General features: G+C 36.0%; 1 protein-coding gene, 1 long non-coding RNA gene and 1 other non-coding gene across 3 annotated transcripts in view; 2 read left to right on the top strand and 1 right to left on the bottom strand.

The window, feature by feature from the left end:
• Nucleotides 1-6,119: 6,119 nt before the first annotated feature.
• Nucleotides 6,120-18,703, bottom strand: LOC125616915. The gene is made up of 5 exons (XR_007347699.1): nucleotides 18,578-18,703; nucleotides 9,097-9,162; nucleotides 8,154-8,233; nucleotides 6,804-6,945; nucleotides 6,120-6,694 (listed from the first exon to the last, which is right to left on the bottom strand). It is a non-coding gene; the product is annotated as an uncharacterized LOC125616915 (long non-coding RNA).
• On the top strand, nucleotides 12,021-12,081 carry LOC125617053. The gene has a single exon (XR_007347906.1). It is a non-coding gene; the product is annotated as a small nucleolar RNA SNORD43 (small nucleolar RNA).
• Chmp2b (charged multivesicular body protein 2B) overlaps nucleotides 18,689-20,223 on the top strand; it is a 32,748-nt gene continuing 31,213 nt past the window's right edge. Inside the window, exon 1 of the mRNA XM_015478641.2 lies at nucleotides 18,689-18,983. Within this exon, the coding sequence (XP_015334127.1) occupies nucleotides 18,950-18,983 (34 nt within the window). The 5' untranslated portion in view covers nucleotides 18,689-18,949. The remainder of the gene's footprint in view (nucleotides 18,984-20,223) is intronic.

The raw sequence follows: 20,223 nt of genomic DNA, 5'->3' as shown, positions 1-20,223 counted from the left end.
AGACAGTTAATGACTCTAGCTCCGCATCTTCCCTAAACTCTAAACTATTTTCAATTGTGTACTAGAGAGCTTCACATAGGTGTCTCATATACTTATGAAGCAAAATGTGTCTTCAGTGGAACTCATTTGTATTTGCCCCAAATTATATTCCTCCTACAAACTTTATCTTAATTGTCTCAATATACTGTTCTTCAGTTCTAATACTGTTCTCAATCTAACTGTTCTAACAGTTCTACTGTTCTTCAATCTAAATGTTCTTCAGTCTATCATAACTCTGTTGAAATATTCAATTCATGGGCTGAGGCTATAGCTCAATTGGTAGCTTGCTTGCCTCGAATGCACAAGGCCCTGGGTTCAATCACCACCACCACCACACACACACAAAAAAAATTAAAAATAAAAAAAAATAAAATATTCAATTAATCCTTTATCTGGTGTACTTTCAATTCATCTTGCACAAAATTATCTTCTCAAAAATCAAAAATTGGCACCACAACATGGGTATACTTAAAGCTATTGAACCATATGTACACTTACAAAGATAAATTGCATGTTCTCATACTTTACCAACATAAAATAAGTAAGTAAACATTACAACAACCGCCTCATCACTGCAAACCAAATCTTACAAATCTGGTTCCAGCTTACCCTCACTGCTAATGTGATTCTGTTTCCCTAACCCTCACACTTTTGCTGAATATTCTATGTCACTTTATCACTACTCTGCATGTTATTCCTATGTCCAAAGTACATTATTTTCAGTCAGATGAACCATTTCCTGATCTAGTCCTAATCTCTCCTCTCAAGTCTTCTTAGAACCCTCCCACAGAGAGCCAGTGAATTCCCTCTAGATGTTCAATAATAGCATTTCACATACACCTTTACTACACTGCTTATCATCTTATAATTATTTATTTCTACTTTTCTCCCCAATTAGACTATGAGTACTTTAAGCACACATTTGTCTTCATTAACTTTTTAGTAGAATTCTTAGAACAAGTTTTTTATGTATTACAAGATACACAAATGGAAACATTAGTGAGCTTGAATAGAAAGATAAGTGGCAAACAGCGTAAAATCCCTATTACAGTACTTAATTTAATCTAAGATACCTTCAATTCTCAGAAGGATTATTATGGCCTACTGAAAAGGAAAAACAAATCTGGGAATTAAGTTATGACATAATAGTTTCCTAAAATTTACATTAAAAATATTTATGCTTACTGGAAAAAAAACCCCTTAAATTTGGTTGTACCAAAGTTTTTAAAGTATTATTTTACGAATGCATATTAGATAAATTTAAGCAGACTTTATCCCTTGTGCAGATTATATGACTTTAGTAAGCATCTATTTTAATGTTTATGGAATTCTTACAACATATTCCCATTTTAGAATTTTAATCTTTTGAATCACTAATCAATGACTGTATTTCTACCCATTATTTTCCTCTGTGTTTCTATGTGCTACTGATACCCAGTTATTTCTTATGACTTCCTTATTTTCTTCTATATTTTATTTCTTCTAACAAACTTTAACTTCAGATTTCTTTTATTTATTCACAGGAAATTTGCAAAGAATTTACAAGCATTTTCTATCCACCCTTTACCCAATTTTAGTTTTGGACTTAGTATAAAACTGAGTCTCTATTTATAGACTTCGAAACTTGATCCTCCATCAATCTTACCAGTCTGTTTCAAGAATTCATTTTCTTTCAACAACACAGATGTATGCCCTTCCTTGATGATTGAAAATTATGAATTTGCATTTGTCCACTTACACTGAGAGTAACAACAACAACTATATTTGGGGATTAGCTTACTTTTAAACTTTTAAACAGTTGATGCATGTCCACTAACCTAAAAAAACAAAAACAAAAAAGTGAAATATTGACCCTTAAGAAGGGATCCTCATTGTGTATTTCAGATAACAGCTAGTTCAGCAGCTCAGCCATTATCTATTTATATTTATGCATGTGTACATGTATGGATGCATGTGTGCACACTCATTTGCATGCACAAAACAAACAGAGTAGCATCTTGGGGCACATACTCTTCAGAAGCATTTTGATGTTAAAAATTCAACACAAGACATACTTTGGGCCATGGCAGTATTGCCATTCTTCATTCATGTTCATGATCTTTATCTTTTCAGTGTGTTTAATTTTGACAGGAAAATTATGAAGTCCGTCAAACAGCCCCAAGTTTAGAATCTTATCTTATTTGGATAAACTTATATTTGTTGTATTCTTCAATTTAATCACTTGTTGCTAAAGGAAGAAATGCTACTATTCAATTAGCTGGAACATTCTGACAAATAGCTGTCAAATCTTTAAAGACAAACCTGTTCTATAATTAAAGTAGTCACTCCAGCTTCTCCTTTCATTGAAAGTTCATTAACTTAATCTTAGACATATTAATATGCTTGCGTATAGTTTCATCTCTTGGTATAAGATAGCTAATCTAATAACACATATTCTAGTAATTTGAATATTTTATATGTGTGGATCTCATTAAAACTTTGATTATTCTTTGCAAGAAATTGTGAAATTGTATTCATTTCTCCCTCCTGTGGTAAGTATTTGCTTCATTAATATCAAATTCATGCCCCACTTCTCCATTTTCATGGCATTCTGAGTACAGAATAACTTATTGTTGCAAGACTGAATCACTGAGTAATCTCTTTGATGACATTTTTAGCAATGCACATAATTCAAATTAAGTAACTATAAGAAGAGACATGATAAAGTTCACATTAAGATTTAGGCAGACGTGATTGTAAGTTATCATCAGCTGTAAAAATGTCTTTAAAAATGTTGCTTATAAACAAGAAAATATCGTTGATTCCTAGAGAATTAAACACAACTGCCATTCTAACATTTCTCTATTTTTTGACTCACCATTCCACCCATTTACTTCTTTCTCAATGGGGAACTTTAGTTCCTATATTGCTTAGAAAACTAATGTATTACAGGTTAGTTATTAAGCATCTACCTGTATATTTTTTCACAAAGATCATCCATTGTGAGTGGATTATTTCACCTTGCTTACATCTCTGAGGCAAATATATTCCCTTTCCAAGGATAAAATTCCTTTTTTTTGTTGTTGTTGTTGTTTTGTTTTTTTGCCTGAAAAATTTGTGTACACAGATAAGCACCCTAGGTGGCTATGATGTAGGTAAGCTTCAGATCAGTTTGATAAATAATGGTGCTTCCATCTTTCATCACTGTGTTTCCACTGAAAGCTTTCATGTTGCTATAAATATACCCATGGGAGAATATACATTTCTTGTTCTATTTTTTTCACTCCTTTAGGGTAATAAATATTAATAGAACAATATTTGTCTCTTAGATGTTGCACTCAAAAGGTGCTCTACACTGTTCCAAACTAAGGACAGGATGAAACCTCACATTCATAGTATTTGTTGCCTTGACTACAAGATAAACTAATAAATCTTGGTCCTTTGAGGGTGAGGAGATGTGAAGAAGGACAAAAAAGAAAAGCAATGAGTGGTAAAAGTTAAGGTGTTCCAGGGTACCCTTCAAATCGGCTAGGGCCTGGACGCGAGGAAATGCTAGACAAAATCTAACCATGTTTCTTATCTCTCTTTATAAGCCATGCATGTTTGGACCCAGTAAATAAAAGAGGATTTCCAGGTCTATATATACCACCAGAAGTCGTGAGGCATGATGGAGAGGTTATACTTCAAGGGTCTTGGAAACAATCCACTTCCCTTCATTTCAATCTCAGATTCTGAAGTGCAGTATATACTTCCTTCCTCCATTTCCTTTCTCAGCCTCACTTGCTCTTTAGCTCAATGTGTTTTGACCCTGTGCCCCTACACAAATGAAACTGCATTTCTGAATGTCACAAATGATAATCACAAGATACAATGGCCTTTTTTTCTACTTCATCCCCTGTGCATGATTTTAACAGGTTTGACTACCCATCCTTGAAATTCTCTTTCCTTCTGACTTTCCTAACACTAAATAAGCTTAAACTGCTTGTTTTTGTTATTTTTAAGAAGTTCAAATTTCACAAAAGGTAGATGCTAAGGGAGGTTGGTAAAAGAAAGTGGTTATGTTGGTAGTGAAATCCTCCCCGAAAGTTATTCAAAGGAAGGAATTTTCAAAACACATAACGTTCCAACTCTGTGTTTCCAAACTCTGATTTTCTTCATGAAGGGTAAGAGGTTAAGACAAAAAAGTGTTTGACTGGTAATATATGGTAGAGAATGCTCTTTCAAGCATAAAATGAAGAAAGTGAGTTTGTTATCTTTTGCCTATATGAGAAAGGATTGCTACCACTTAGTAATATGCCTTTGGAACTCACCAATGTGGGGAGATTTCTTGATTCATAGTAATTTTCTCCTTATCTGGGAATGGCATGTTAATAAGAAAAAGTGGGTACTTAATGGCCATATCGACTCTGAACTTTCTACTCTAAACCTGAATACCCAAAAGGTAGATATCTTACCTAAGTTGGGCATACAGATTGGGTATCCTTGGAATTTCAAATTTAAAAGGAAGAGATACAAAGGTTTTGTTACCCATTTTACCAGTGTAATGTTAATAAAAGTCAATACCAGGAGATAAAGAGGGGTTACGAGAGGGAGTTCCTTTTAGTTGCCACATTCTTTCCTTCATACATCGTTTATTAAAGATATCACTCCACATATTAAGTATTGCATAAACTTACCACAAAACCCCACAATTAGCTGATCCTTTACGAGGTGTCAAAAGAGTTGGGCAGTCATGGTGGAGCATTCCTGTAATCCCAGCTACTGGGAGGTTGAGGCAGGAGGATTGCATGTTTGAGACAAGCCTGGGCAATTTAGGCAGACCCTATCTGGGAAAAAACAAAAAAAAAAGTACAAAGGCCAGCTGAAGATGCAGCTCAGTGGTAGAGTTCCCCTGGGTTCAATCACCAGCACTGAAGTGGGGGGAGGGAGATACCAAAAGACACTGTAGTGTTAGAACCTATTTTTCTCCTTTGTTGTTCCTCACAGATTGAGGAATGTGGATAAAACAAAATCACCTGAAAATTGAGGTAAGTAAATAGTCTTAGAAAATGTCTTTTTTTTTTTTCAGGTTAAATGTGATTCTCATAGTTTCATTAGAGTGTCAACCTATTTGTTTTATTGTCTCTTGACCATTTGTTTCCTTATTGTATTGGCTTTGAGAACATTTACATGTTCAGAGTTACTTTTTATTGTGTATTCTTTACAACACACCTGTGACTTAGCAAAGTATGATTATTCATACAGTACAGATGGTGAGACTAAGGTATAATGCCATCTAAAAGCTAAATAGCAGAGTTGGAACCAGAATTTATGGTTCCCCAAACCTCATGTAGAGCAGTATTTTCTGATATCCCTACCCTGTCTTTAACATTCATGAACAAAAGACTGTATAATTGCAATCTCACACCAAAATACAAAACTAGGATTTTAGAATGGGTTTGGGTCTTTCTCTTTAGTGGAAATATATAGTGTTTTAAAATAAAAGTAATGTTTACAACCCAGTACTCAGAGATCAAATCTTGTAAAGATGTTCCAGGTTTCCAAGACTGATCTCAGACATAATGTCATTCATTTCTTTGTCATATATTTTGTTTAAAATCTGAAATTTTCTTTCTCTAAAGGGAGTGTCAGAGTTTTTTTTTTTTTTTTTTTTGGTACCAGGGATTGAAGGGGGTAGGAGCACTTAACCAATGATCTACATTCCCAGCTCATTTATTAATTAATTTATTTTTAATTTTTTTTGCTTTTGTTTTGAGACAGGGTCTTGCTAAGTTGCTTAGTCTGGCTTTGAACTTTTGATTCTCTTATCTCAGCCTCCTCGATCTCTGAGATTACAGGCATAAGCCACCATGCCCAACCAGAAACATAATTTTTAGCTGATTTGAGAATGTATTGTCCTCTGTGTTATATGTAAGTTTAATCCCTTACTTGGTTGAATTCTGGTTTAGGGCATGTTTATTAAAACAAACAACAATCTCTAGAAGAAGAAAACGTTTTCCTGAAAATAGTATGGAGCTAAGCATTTACCCTATGTATCAGGTTTGAAAATCTGTCAGCTTAGTCATATAGTAAAAATCACATATTGTGCCAAGAAACACATGAAATTTTAAATTAAATTTATTCTAAGATTGGTAAAGAAAAGTAGAACAGAAAGAGAAAAATCATTTGGACTGATACATTCTTATTCTACATTTATTAAACAGCTATACATCACTATTGACAAAAAGTTTTCCCCCTTAAAACATAAGTACAGAAAAAAAAATGTTGTAATCCAGTGTGAATTTATCCATTCCCCTTCTTCCAGCACCAATTTTGGAGTAACTGGATAAATTGAACACACAGGATTATATCACAATTGACATTCCAAATGCAAAAGTAAAAATAAATCTTTGCTCAATTTATTATCAATAGAATATGTAAAATAAAGATATCCTAAAAGGGTTTCAAAGTTTAGTTTAACATCGCATCCTTTAGATTTTTTTCTGTCAGTTAATGAAGCGCAAGGACTAACCTAATTCATGTGATCCCCATCTGTCATTGCCGCAATAGTGATGAAGCCAAAAATGAAATTCCATTCTTCATTCAATTCCTGTGGCTGGATATTAGTCACGTAATCAAGCACAACTCCCAGGCTCTTGTGTTTTCAGATGAGGAAACTAAGGTCAAGTGACTTGCCCTGGGTCACACAGCAAGACATCATGAGAGAAAGGAACAGAACTAGTAACCTTGGACTTTCTCAGATGTTACCAAGACCACTGAACCATACCATCTTCCCAGGTAATTACCTCTTTGATATTGAGTGGGTCACATTTTTATTTTCTTTTGCTTTTTCTTTTCAAGCACAATCCTTATTCTTTATTTCTTCTTTATCTTCTTTTAAGCAGGCATGCAGAAATGCTCTCTACACTTAGTGTTTCTGGTAATTATCTTCAAGGAAACCAGAATACAAATTTAAAGTACTCATTAACATGCTGATTAGAAATTTCTCTCAAAGATTCAAAAGGCAGGAAGGGACCCCCAGAGATCATCTGATCCAGCCCCTGACTTCAGGCATGTTTCACCTAAACAGTTTCAGGCAGATGGAAAACTATATTTATGACCCCCCAGGAGAGACTCTTCAACCTCCCTTGGTAACACAACCCTGGGCTTAGATCTGTTTTTCTACATAATGGATTAGGTGCACAATGTAGAAAAAGAATACATACTTCCTTGTAATGTCAGGTATTATTAAAATGATTGAGATTAATCATATTATGTGTTGTATTTATATAATTTCTTATCTGGCCAACATTTTTGTTCTATGTTGGAAAAGTCTTCCTAGTTATTAATCTTTCTTTTGACATAAAACCCGTTGTAATTTATTTTTCACTTAAAAACCATATTCTGGAGGATACCAGAATTTTAAGTGAGTTCAAGTGTCTGCCATTTTATTTATGCTTTTTTTTCGGCAATGTAGGATGTGTCCAATAGAAATATTATTACCTTCTCTTAATCCCTATCCTGATACCCCAACCAGGATACCCTCAGATGATATTTGAGGGAACTGTGAGAATTAAGAACAGTTTCTCCTGGGTTAGAAGTGAAAAGATGATCTGGGCAAATGTATACACTATGACTTGCTCTTGGGACTTGCCTTTTAATTTCCTTAGCATATTGTGCATATGAATTTAAATATCTGATATTCATAGTTGAAATCCCATTTCTGTTTAATTCTCTTTAGGGACTGATCCCATATTTGCCCAGTTATGTTTCAGACATAAAATAATAATTTTTGTCTTCATTAAAATCAGAATATATTTATAAAAATATCCATTGCTGCTCTTTTAAATCTCCACATTGAATGGTAGAAAATACGTGCTGGTAAAACAATCCTTAGTTCAAATGTGCCCAGTGGAATAAGAAGTAGTCTTCTGGAAGGGCTGGCTTCTGATATGAAACTAGCTTTAATGAGCTACATGAATTAAACTTTGGGCACTGAAGGTGGAGGGAACATCCTGTCATTTCTTCATATGCTAAAATGATGTCAGAATTTATCAAAGCCCATGCATTTCTGAGAGACTGCCTCTTAGATCTCATCTTCTCTTCCTCATTTCCTATATATTTATTAAGAAAGGTCTGCTGGTACAGTAACATACCTGTAATCTCAGCTACTCAGGAGGCTGAGGCAGGATGATCTCAAGTTTGAGGTCAGTTTCCTCAGGAGTTTAGTGAGCCCCTGTCTCAAAATAAAAAATAAAAAGGTCTAGGGGTACATTTCAGTGACAGAGTGCCCCTGCCCCTGGGTTCAATTTCCAGTACTGCAAAAAAAAAAAAAAAAAAATTATAGTCCAATACAAGCATTAGCTTGAGAGGTTGAGAGCCAGGTTATCTGAGATCCTATTTGTAAACTTTCTACTGACCAACTCTGAGGTTGGTTGCTAATTCTTTTTTATAGGTCCCATCTTATTTATTTATAAAATGAAGAGCTTATAAGAAAGGACCTCTGGAATCCCTTTAATGTCTAAAACTGTAGCATGAGTTAGTAAAAAAATGACTAAATGAATGACTGACTATAATTATTCAGAATTTTAGTCTAGTTCTGCATATTTTATTTTTCTTACAATAAAAATTGTGTGATATTGCTCAAATATACATTTTAAATGTATTTTAATTAAAAGCTAAATGTTACTTGGATTTTTTTTTTACTTAAGATAACACCAATCATCGGATCTTTGTAAATTAGATCTCTGTGAAGAATAAAAGAAAAAAGTAATGAGTTATTTAAGCATTTGCAATATGTTGATTTTTAAATATTATGAACTCAGCTCACATCCAAAATTAAATGTCAATTAAATAAAACTTTTATTAAATACAAATGCACTGGATCCATAAGAATTTGAAATGAAGCATCAAACTAAGTCTGTTCCAATGAAAAATTTTGTTAGGATTTATCCAAATGTGTTTTAATCTCTTTCCTAGAAATCTACTAGGATGGAATTGAGAATACATTGAGTCCCTCTCCAAATGTAAGCCAGTTAGATTAACCTTTTGAACACATTTAACCAGGGTGTATAGAGTAGCAAAGAATAGCATATTTACGTCAGAGGGTCAAAGGTGCCCTTCATAACTACACTGGAATGTGTTAGGTAACACCAGGAAAGTCATCTAGAGCAGAAACAACATAAAGAATGTTATTCAGGGAAAATGAATTTATACTTTATTTAAAAACTTAGTATTGTCTATGGGTAGATGGAATGATGTCCCTCAAATATTTCCACATCCTAATCTCCAGACCTTGTGAATATACATCTCATGGCAAGGGGAAAGAAAGGTTACAAATTAAATAAAGTTTGTTAATAATATAACAGTAAAATAAGGAGCTTATCCTGGAATATCTCAGTAGGCCCAATGTCATCACACAAGTGTCCTTAAATGTGGAAGAAGGGCAGAAGAGTCAGAGAGAGAGTGATCTGAAGATGTTACGTTGCTAGTTTTAAGCTGGAGGAAGGGGCAAGGAGTCAAATAATGTTTGCAGCCCCTGGATGTTGGAGAAGGCAAGAAACAGATCAGCCCCCAAACTTACAAAAGAAACACAGCTTTCATGAAAGCTTGACAGTCACTTGGTGAAACCCATTTTGTACTTCTGGCCACCATAACTGTAAAATAGCATACTTTGGGTTCTTTAATTCACTGTTTATGGTAATTTAGTAAAGCAGTCATAAAAATTAATAGAATATCTTTTTGAGAGGAAACCAGGGAATATATATTGAAATATATTCAATAGATACCCTTATTTATCAATATCCTGTTTCACATAAACTCAAAATTGTACTTGAGACTCTCCACATCTCCAAATGCAGCAGCTATTGTAAAAAATGATATTTTAACTCAAAATTCTGTTCTGACATGACAAGTCAACTTGTTATTCTAGACTACAGATTTAGTCTTATTAATGTTAATTTGCTTGTATCCTCATCCAAAATAGATCCTTCTTAATTTGATAAAAGTCCTTTCTGAATACTTCTTTAGAGCTCTTTTTATCATGTATAGAATAAAGACTTGTCTATAACTAAAATTGATTATTGTACACAAGGACCTTATTTTTTTATTTTATTTTTTTACTTTTTCACAAGTACCTTTTAAAGGTTGGTCTTAGTAGAGAGGAACCCACAGTGGGCATAAATGCATACTATCAACAAGGTTCCAATGAATTGAGTGCTCAAGTTTTTGTTTCTAAGCAATGAACTTAAAACTTTAAAACATAAAAGTAGTATTCAAATTTTAATTTTTAGTACTTGTTCTGAAAATAATGCTGTGTACCCTAAAATTGTAATTATAACAAAGTAGAAGTAAGGATAAGCAATTTTCATATTAAACTATGAAAATATGATATAGTATGTGCCCAGAATCTAAACATCACAAACGTTCAGATATTACTTATCATTACCATTGTGTCTATCAGTAAATTCAGGTTTCCGAGCTTTATTTTATTTTAATCAGGCTTACACATTTAGGATATACTTCTATTTCTTTTTATCAAAAATATCTAAAATTATTTTCAAACTGTTCCAATATTTCATCTGATATTAGGAGTCTGAATTGTGAAGTATTTCCTCACATATAAAAGAAACAAAATTAAGAGAAGACATTTTAAAAATGATATATTTCTAAATAAAATATATTTACTTATAGAGCAATCATTTGAAAGTTTTCCAAACAAAATGTGCACCCACAAATTCAACTAATTTCATAATTTTGTTAGTGACTCCAAGTTATACATCCATATATCACATGTTGTCATTTAATTCCTGATTTTCCTTCAGTAACTTTACTAGATTTTTAGCTTCTTTGGAATAGAGTCCAAGGCTTGTTTATTTTAGATTCCTCAGATTGTCTAACTAGCACCACACATTTCATACATTGGGTTTAATCTAAGGATTTGTTACATGACTGAATAGAATAATAAAAAGAAGGCTTAAGTGTGGCTTGAAATGGTCACATTATTAAAGGTCACATTATTTGTATAGAAAATGTAATACCTTTGCTTTAGGAAATTATTCATACTCGCTAATTTGCCAAGATCTAACATTCTGAGCCCTTTCTAATTCCTACTCATTTAAAATATAAAATGTGATAGCTATTACAATTTTATTTTATTGAAGAATCAAACCCATTACCCCCATATTTAGGTTCATTTCTATTTTGTATTATAGTAGTTCTGCACTCTAGAGTCCTTATTGAATATACATATGCTGTGTTGTGCCAGGGGGCACAAATTCTGTTTTGATTTAGTCATGTGCAACTTGTATTAACACTGAGAGGAATTCAGGGCAAAGTTTAGTTTATGTTTTCAAGAAGGATCATATTGCTACATATAGCAAATAACACATGAAGTCTTTTAGACTATAAAACCAATGATGTGCAGCCATACACATTTAGGATACTCATTTAGCTTTTCATTGACTAAGTGTCTCAATAGTCTGACTCATTCTTTATGGCAAATATTTTTAAAAGCAAAATGTGAAAAAGAGAGAAAAGAAATAAATTTCTAGGATTGTTAAAGCATGTATATAGATATGGGAAAAAAAATCCAAATGTTAAGACTCACATACTGAAACATGGAAATGTTGCACATATTATTTGGCTCAAAATGTATAAAAATTATAGAAGTGCTTATGATTATCTCATTTGAGCGTTGTCCTTAGGTCAGGTAGAATAGTGCTGTCTACTTGCTCTGAATTTGGAGAAGCTGACAGAATGGTGCCTGTGTGGAGGTGCTGAGCTGCTGAGAAGGGATGGGGACAGGAAAGGAAGGTACACAGGGCTAGCTTTTAGTTAGCCTTTCCCTGAAACTATTCCTCTGCGAGTAAGTACTAGATATAGCAACCCTAGACAGGACCATACTCTTGACTGGCTTGTCCCCTGAACATATGTCACCTACCTAGACACTGATTGTCACAATGACCTTGACAAAGAGCCTACTTTGTTGGCTATGAAGTATGAACAACTTAGGGAATCTGTCCTGAAGATTACAAACTTATTGGTGGGCGGACATCAATGTACTGATTGTCATGTTCTGATCCTACAAAAATAAATAAACATAAAAAGGAAGAAAGGGAAGTAGGAGAGAGGGAAAGAAGGAATGGAAAGGTGGGACTGTTTTTATGTACTTTGGCTCTAGCTCCTCACCAACTATATAACTTAAAGAAACTTTCATTTCGCTCTTGATCCTTATTTCTTATTGTGATCTGAATGTTTTCCTTACCCTAAATTTGCAGTTAAAATGTAATTTGTAATATTTGTGGAAGCCCTGGTGACCTATTCACCTCCCCAAAGCTCTACCCTTGTGGATAGGATTAGTGCCCTTACAAAAGCAGCCTGAGAGCTTGTTTGCTGCTCCAGAACTGTGAGAGCACATGGAAGGTGCCATCCATGAGGAACAGACCTTCATGAACACTGAGGGCCCCTTGAAGTTGAACTTCACAGAATTATAACAATAAATATGTTTTTTTCTAAATTGCTCAGTCTAAGTATTTTCCACTATAGTCTGAAAGGACTAAGATACTTTTAGAAAGGAAAGACTATGACTTTTTCCATGCTTCTATAAAAAATATCTAAATGCTAGATAAGTTGATGTGTCAATCTTAATTTTTGTTTTTGAATAATGACAATTTATACTGTAGCATCATTGAATATATTAGGGGGAAAATGGTATAAGGTAGTTAGTAAAATAGTAAAACAATTTTCAGTATGTTCAAATTTGAGCCTTAAGTGAAACTGGAAACAAAACAAACAAACAAAAAAAGCAATGTACACAAAATTAAATCCTTATCTAGAGCTAAAACAGAACTATTTATTGACTTTGAAACCAGCTCTCTAGACCTGTGCTGTTCATGGAGATATATAATATTGATAATTTTGGCTTTTCTTTAGATATGTGAGACTTGAAATCATGTCAAGTTAATATGAATGTACTGAGTTACATTTGTCCTTTTGTAATTAAAAATCTTGAACCATAGGTAATTTTAAAATGCTACTGCATTGAGTTGCTACTAAATGTATTTATATTATAGTAGGAAAATTACTAACAGGTCTATAAGGGCTCTGATCCATGAGGTTTAAAGCTGGAATTCAGGAGAAAGGTCACAAACTGACCTGCCATGAAGCTTTTAAATAATAAATGCGAAAGTTAGACACATAATCTTAGAACAAGTAAAATTTTACAAAAATAATAGGTTCAAGGACAATAAAAACAGGAATTTTTTTTAAGTTCGTGAGAAGAAATAGGCTAATTTGGAGAGAGATCTCTAACAGAGTGCAGATAACTAGGATCAGAATCAGAAAGATGATATCTTTCTCTACTAGAGGAGTGACTTTCAGAAAGAAGAGATTACTCTTGAGAAAATATAAAAGGTAAGAACGTGGGAACAATAATGGGGACAACTAATACCTTTTTAGTTTTTATTATGTGCTATGGTCTGAATTTCTCCTCCAAAGTTCAAATGTTGAAACTTTGCTATCAATTTCCGCAGTCTGGCTGGGCACAAAATCACGAGCCACCACACACCTTGTAGATTCAAACAGCAACTCTTTATTCCCGAACTCACACGGCACTCTACAAACACATTCTGGGCAAAATCCACACTCTCCACTGGGCTCTGAATCCCAAAATACTCTCTGAATCCCGCGAGTCAGCAGGATACGCCCTATTCCCAGCAGGGTACACCTTAAACCTGGAACCGCCCTAAACCCTGAAAGCCCTAAATCCCGATCTGCCCTAAACCCTGATCTACCCTAAACCCGGATCCGCCCTGGTCCTTGAGCAAGGTCACCTTTCATGCAAAGTCACTGCAAAACCTGGGTCCACCATGGAGAGTCCTTCCTCTAAGCAACATGGAGTAGGCTGACAAAGATATTGCGATGCGTCATTCCTACTTGGAAATGGCTCTCAGCAATCAATGTGATAATATTAAAAGGTGGGTATGGCTGGGCACAGTGGCAGAATTCCAGCTACTGGGCAATCTGAGGCAGTTGGATTGTAATTTACAGGCCAGTGTGGGCAATTTAGGGAGACCTTATCTAAAAATAAAACAAAACAAAACAAAGCACAAAGGGGTGGGAATTTGGCTTACTAGGCAAGCGCTCCTGGGTTCAATTCCCAGTGAGGGGGGGGGGGGGTTAGGAGGTGATTAAGTCACGAGGGCAGAGTCTATGTGCATGGGATTAGTGCCTTGTAAGAGAGGTTTGAGAGAGCTGCTTCTCTGTCCCACCTTCTGTCCCTAATGCCATGTGAAGACACAGCATTCTTCCTTTCTTAAGGACACAGCAAGAAGCGGCCAGCTTGGAGGCAAAGAACAACTCTTAAATATGTTAGTGCTTTGATCTTAGACTTCCCACTTTCTACAACTATAAGACTAAAATATCTATTGCTTATTGAATTACTTAGTCTGTGGAATTTTGTAGTAGTAGCAGAGATGGACTGAGATGTGTCTAATACTGTTCCTGGGTGTTTTACATGAATTCATTTATTTGCTGGGCATGGTGGCGCATGTTTGTAATCTCAGCTGTATAGGAGGCTGAGGCAGAAAAATCTCAAGTTTGAGACTAACTTAAGCAACATGGCAAGACCCTGTCTCAAAAAAAAAAAAAAAAGTTGGAGGGCTGGGTATACAGTTCAGTGGTAGAGCAACCCTGGGTTCAGTCCACAGGACCACATGTTATTAACTCATTTAGTCCTTGCAATAGCTATATGAAGGTGCTATATGAAGCTGTCTGAACATGTTTTCCTTATCACAAATGTGTTCAAATGAATATGGAGGGCTTCAGTGACATACCCCAGATCTAACAGCTACAAAGCTACAGAACCTGTTGTAGACCCAGCAGTCTCTGTCCACAATCAGCATTCACCATGATGCAGCCTGCCTTCCAGAGCCAGAAGAGCAGATTACATCCAAAAAGAATGAGAAATGGCAAGTATCTGGTTTTCAAAGAGGGGGAAACTATGTGATGGAGTACCCTAGGAAACAAATTTAAGTAGGGGATTGAATTATGTTTTAATGCATGGGAAAAGTCTTGAGCATGTGGATGAATCATGTTTCTCCAAGAAAGAATTAATGCCAAACTCAACTAATTTTTAACTTTATGGCTGCTGTAACTCATAAAACATGAATATAGCATTGTCATTTTACACCTTTATATCAGCACATTGCTTCTGTATTATTAAAGATTATAAAAATCTTCAAAATGGTCTTAAAGGTGAAGGTTTTAATTACAAAATATTATTTTATATGAATGGATTCATAGATAGCTACTGTGCCTCAAAGGTGTTCATAAGTGAATCAGTACGAAGATGTATGGGTGTTTCTAAATGATGCAAGAAGAACTCTGTGGTTGGAGTAAAATTATCCATTAATCAAATATAAGATGGGTAGGACTGAGTGGGAATTTTGTTTAAAAAAGTGCTAAAGGTTTTTACTAGAGTAAAAGTTTGATGTGAGTCAAAGAAACTATTGTCAAAACTGCTAATGCAATTGGTGTGCTATCAGAAACAGTGTATAGAACAAGAGAGGTAATAGATCACATTATCCTGACGTCACATCTAAAGAATATGTTTTATCTGGCTGACACTATAATGAAGGAATATAATCAGAAGGGCAAAATCTAGATAGTGAAAATCTGGACATCTAATGAACATATAACAGAAGTTTATCCAATAAGACAGGTGGGTGTGTGCACATGAGTGTTTCAGATATAAGTATTGAGACTATGTTGATCTTTTTTGCCAAACAATAACATGATGTCATTCTAAGCAGAACACTCTGCCTGTTATGTTTTAAAAGAACAGAGGTGGTAAGGATGGAAGCAGAAAAACATGAGTGGTAAAGTTGCAGAACAGAGATGAAGGCTGAGTTGGGGTGATTTGAAATGGTGGGTTGCTATATCATTTGGTTCCACCATATTTTTATAGGTAAAGCCAAGATTTAGTAGTATTATCATAGGGTTTCAAACACCACAAGCCAAGGTATTTCGCCTAAGTTATATTTTATTTACTATATAATGTCAGATTTTTTTTAAAGAGAGAGAATTTTTTAAATATTTTTTAGTTTTTGGTGGACACAACATCTTTTTATTTTATTTTTATGTGGTGCTGAGGATCGAACCCAGCGCCCAGCGCATGCCAGGCAAGCACGCTACCCCTTGAGCCACAACCCCAGCCCCATAATTTCAGATTTTAAAGGTATCTTATTAATATTCCAATCAAGGATTTGATTCTTTAAAGAAATCCTGTCTACAATAACATAGTCCTTGAACACTTCAGTGACAAGAAACTCACTACCTTATACAGCATTCATTTCATTTTTGAATAGCTCATTTTCAGAAGTCTTTTCTTATACTGAGTCAAAGCTTGCCTCTTTGTGATGGACAATTGAGAAAAGATAAAAAATGTTAGGGAGGGAGGTAAAAGCCAAGGGGAGAAGATGGTATTTGTTTCTTCACTGGTGTATCCCCAGCATACAGAATGGTATGTTTCATTAGGTATGAAAAAATACTTCTCACTGAGCAATTTAGAAAATGAGCATCAGGTCATAAAGATATGACCACAGGACATTAGTTCATTAATTCTTAATGAGATAAAAATTAAAATGTTTTCTCTATCCTCTATACATGTCTTGCTGATTCAGCAAATTTATACATGACAATGGGGACTTTAAATAAATGAAGAACAGTATTGTATTCTGGTTTACAACTTCTTGGGTACCAAATTTCAGCTTTATTTAAATGTATCTTGCCCTTCATATAAGGAATGATATACAAAATATGTACGGATACAGACTGGGCACCAATTAATCAGAATGGATGCCAGCCAGTCTGTTCCAATCTATGGGAGAATCAAGCTATTAAAGTGCTGAGTTTAAATAGTACATATTTCTGTTTTATCTTTATTGTAATGAACAAGCCCTGCCTTTAGCTCCTGCTGTGCACTTTTGGAGGGTTTCCATATGGTTGCTGCTAAGTATTTTGGCATTTTCCCAACTGTTACTATTGGGTCAGTGGGGGGGATTGTGTAGGAGTAATAAAACAAGGGTGACTACAGCAGGGAGAAGTACGATTTCTACACACATAACAGCTTATTGCTTCTCATGCCTTCAAGCACGGCTCTGTGCTGTTCATTACAACGGGATGCCACGGCAATCTGCCTTTTTACTATAGAGCTTACTCCAGGAAAGGCCAGGCAATGGGTGTAGACCATCATGTCAAGTACATTTTCCCTTAATTTTTCCTTACTTTCTCTTCCAAGAACACCTAAATAACTTGAGGAGGAACAAGACAATTATACTTCACATATTATATCATTTTATGAAAGTCTTCTTGAGCATATTTGTGACTAGTACCAGAAAGTGATTGTCATTGGCCATGAGGGCTTTGATATTTTACAAAGAGAAAAGAAATGAGAAGGCAACTGATGCTCCCAAATGTTTAACAATTCTTGAGACACGATTCATAAATCCCCAAATGAGTGATAATATTAATATTGTGATTGGAGTAAATTCCAAACAAGAAGTCATATATACTTTAAAAACAACAACAACAACAACACTGCTATGGTTACTATTATTTCGGCGCTGGGGATTGAACCCCAAGCCTTGCACATGATAAACAAGCTCTCTACCAGTCAGCAATACCCCAAGCTAGAGCTGTTATTTTTATCCTGTGGAAGACAGTGTTGCTAAGCAGTAAATTGGGAGGAAAATAAGTTCAAAGCAAAATTAAGATTCCAAACAGTGAAATAATACATTAAAAAGAGATATGAAATACAAGATTGTATATTCCATATTTATACTTATACATGCAAGTATTCTTTAAATATTTTATTATACTTTTCCTTTAAATGATATGGAGATTTTTTTTATATACCAAAGACCAATTATACAGCTGCATAGCATTATCATAGGTCCACTGAAGAGTCATGAATTTCTCCTGCATAATTACAAGAAATAAAGATATAGAGATGTAGATATTTAAACCCGCATAGAAATACCTGTGTATTTTTATGTAGGTTTCCAGGCAAAAGCATTAAACAGAAAGTGGTGCATAAAGAAACTTGCTTCTCATGCCTTCCTTCCCCGCGCCATTCCCCAATCCTGGACACCATCCAAGACCCACACCAGGTCACCGGTGCCCGGGGTCAAGGGCGACACGTGAAAGCTTAGGGTCCCCCAGTAGGAAGAGATCCCTGAGCGAGATACTGCAGGAAAGGGCGTGAACTCGAAAGGCAACCGCGGAGCGCTGAACTCAGCATTCCCACCAGCCCTCTTACTTTTTTCTTTCTTTCTTCTTCTTTTTTTTTTTTTTTGTAAGAAAAAAAAAATTAATACTGGCAGCAACAGGACAGTTACAAATCAAGAGTGGGCCCAGGCGGTTCCGGGACGACCAGCACTTTCCCTAGGACCCTGGGGACCCCCTACTCCAGCCTCCCCGGGGCAGGACGGAAAGCGCTAAACAAGGCTTCCTTCTGTCCGCAGTCAGCAGGGACACCCACTGGAGCCCCAGCCGCGCCCGCCAGCTCCCGACGCCGTACCGAGCCAGCGTGGTATCCCCCAGCCACGACCCTGCAGCGCCCAGGAACTGGCAGCCGTTGAAGTGAGGGAAGAGACAGCGGCTTCAGAGGCGCAGTGCGCAGGCGTGCGTGCAGATTGCGCAGGCGCCGCCTAGAAGTGACTTCTCCAAAAAGTGTCTTAGTTCCCGGTCACCTGAGCTCCCCGCGACGCGGCTGCGGTAGCCTCGCGGATACACGCCCTCCACGGGTCCTGCGTGTCGACCCGGCCCTTGTCCTTTTGCTCGGTCGCTCCGCCACCCCGAGCCCTCCAAAGGCCTGTCCTTTCCCTTCTTGCCTTTCCTAGTCTCGGGCCGGACCGGGCCGAGCCGGGCCGCCCGGGCGCGGTCCCCAACCATGGCGTCCCTCTTCAAGAAGAAAACAGTGGATGGTAAGTTCCAGGATGGGCTTACAGGGCCCAGCTGTGTGTTTTCCCGGCGTCTTTTAGGGTTTCCGGCTGCAATTCTGGCTGCTTTCCCTGGGGGCGGGGCTGGGTCAAGTGGCCCCACAGGTGACCGCCCTGGCTGCGTCACTTTTCTGCTTCCCCATCACCTCTGGCTCTACCTACTTCAAGCTCACCTGGACAGTCTGACTTCTGTCTCCAACACTTCCCCCACTCTTATTTACTATTTTTAGTTTTTCTGTAGCAGGGTTTTGAGCATTTTGAGGCGCAGGGTACTGCTGGCCTTTGAGTGTCATTAGACTTGGGGTGATTTGATGAATTTCTTGTTGTTGTCTTCTGGTTGGTTTTTTTTTTTTTTTTTTTTTTTTGCTTCCTTCAATTTAGGATAGTACTACATAAGGCATTCTAACCGTATATCTGTGTGCTTGGATGTGGAGAGGGGTAGCCCACTCCAGTTACAAAATGAACTTGGGTCTGGGCCGGTTGTCCCTTTAAACACCCCTGAGTAGACATGTGAAACAAATGTTACTTAATTGACTCCAGGAGAAACATAAAAGAAATACTAAGGAAGTGCCTGGGTTTAGTTTTCATAATGGATTTTTCTCCCTGGTGATTTTGCTAACTAAAGTAAGGGATGTATTATATATTATTTTTATAGAAGTTTACATTACAAAGACTCTTCTTACTTTGTTTCATATGTTTAGCTCAATGTCATCTTAAGAAAAAATGAATGTACTGAAGTGTACAAGTTTTGAGTTCATATGCAATGACTGTCATGTATATTTATACAACACTGCTTAATTAGTCTTGATATTTTCATTGACAGTTGATAGGTATTAAATTCATTCAAGTTATTTAAAAATTGTTTCCCATTAAATGTTGAGACTAAGTTGTTGTTGGTTCAACCAAGAGAATCACTTCTTTGTAAGGGTCTAACCCTGCCACAAAAGGAGCAGTGGCAGCTAGACAGTGATTGGTACAACCATAGTGCTCTGTCCTGACTTGGAGGTAATTCCTTCTTTCCTTTGTGTTGACTGTTCCAATGCCAGCTAAATTGTTTTGGGGAAGATAACAAAGACATCATATTTACCCTGATGCTCTGTCCTTCATTTCAACACATAATGCCATTTTATCCCTAATCTCTCATAAATCATAATGCACTTTTGCTTATTCTGTGATTGAAAAATATTTTTTTCAGATCATTGACTTTTTTACTAATTGAAAAGTA

The sequence above is a fragment of the Marmota marmota genome, unplaced genomic scaffold (genome assembly GCF_001458135.2).
Source record: "Marmota marmota marmota unplaced genomic scaffold, marMar, whole genome shotgun sequence".
NCBI classification, from domain to species: domain Eukaryota; kingdom Metazoa; phylum Chordata; class Mammalia; order Rodentia; family Sciuridae; genus Marmota; species Marmota marmota.
The sequence above is the reverse complement of the archived record's forward strand: the minus strand, read 5'-3'. Positions and strand labels throughout refer to the sequence as shown.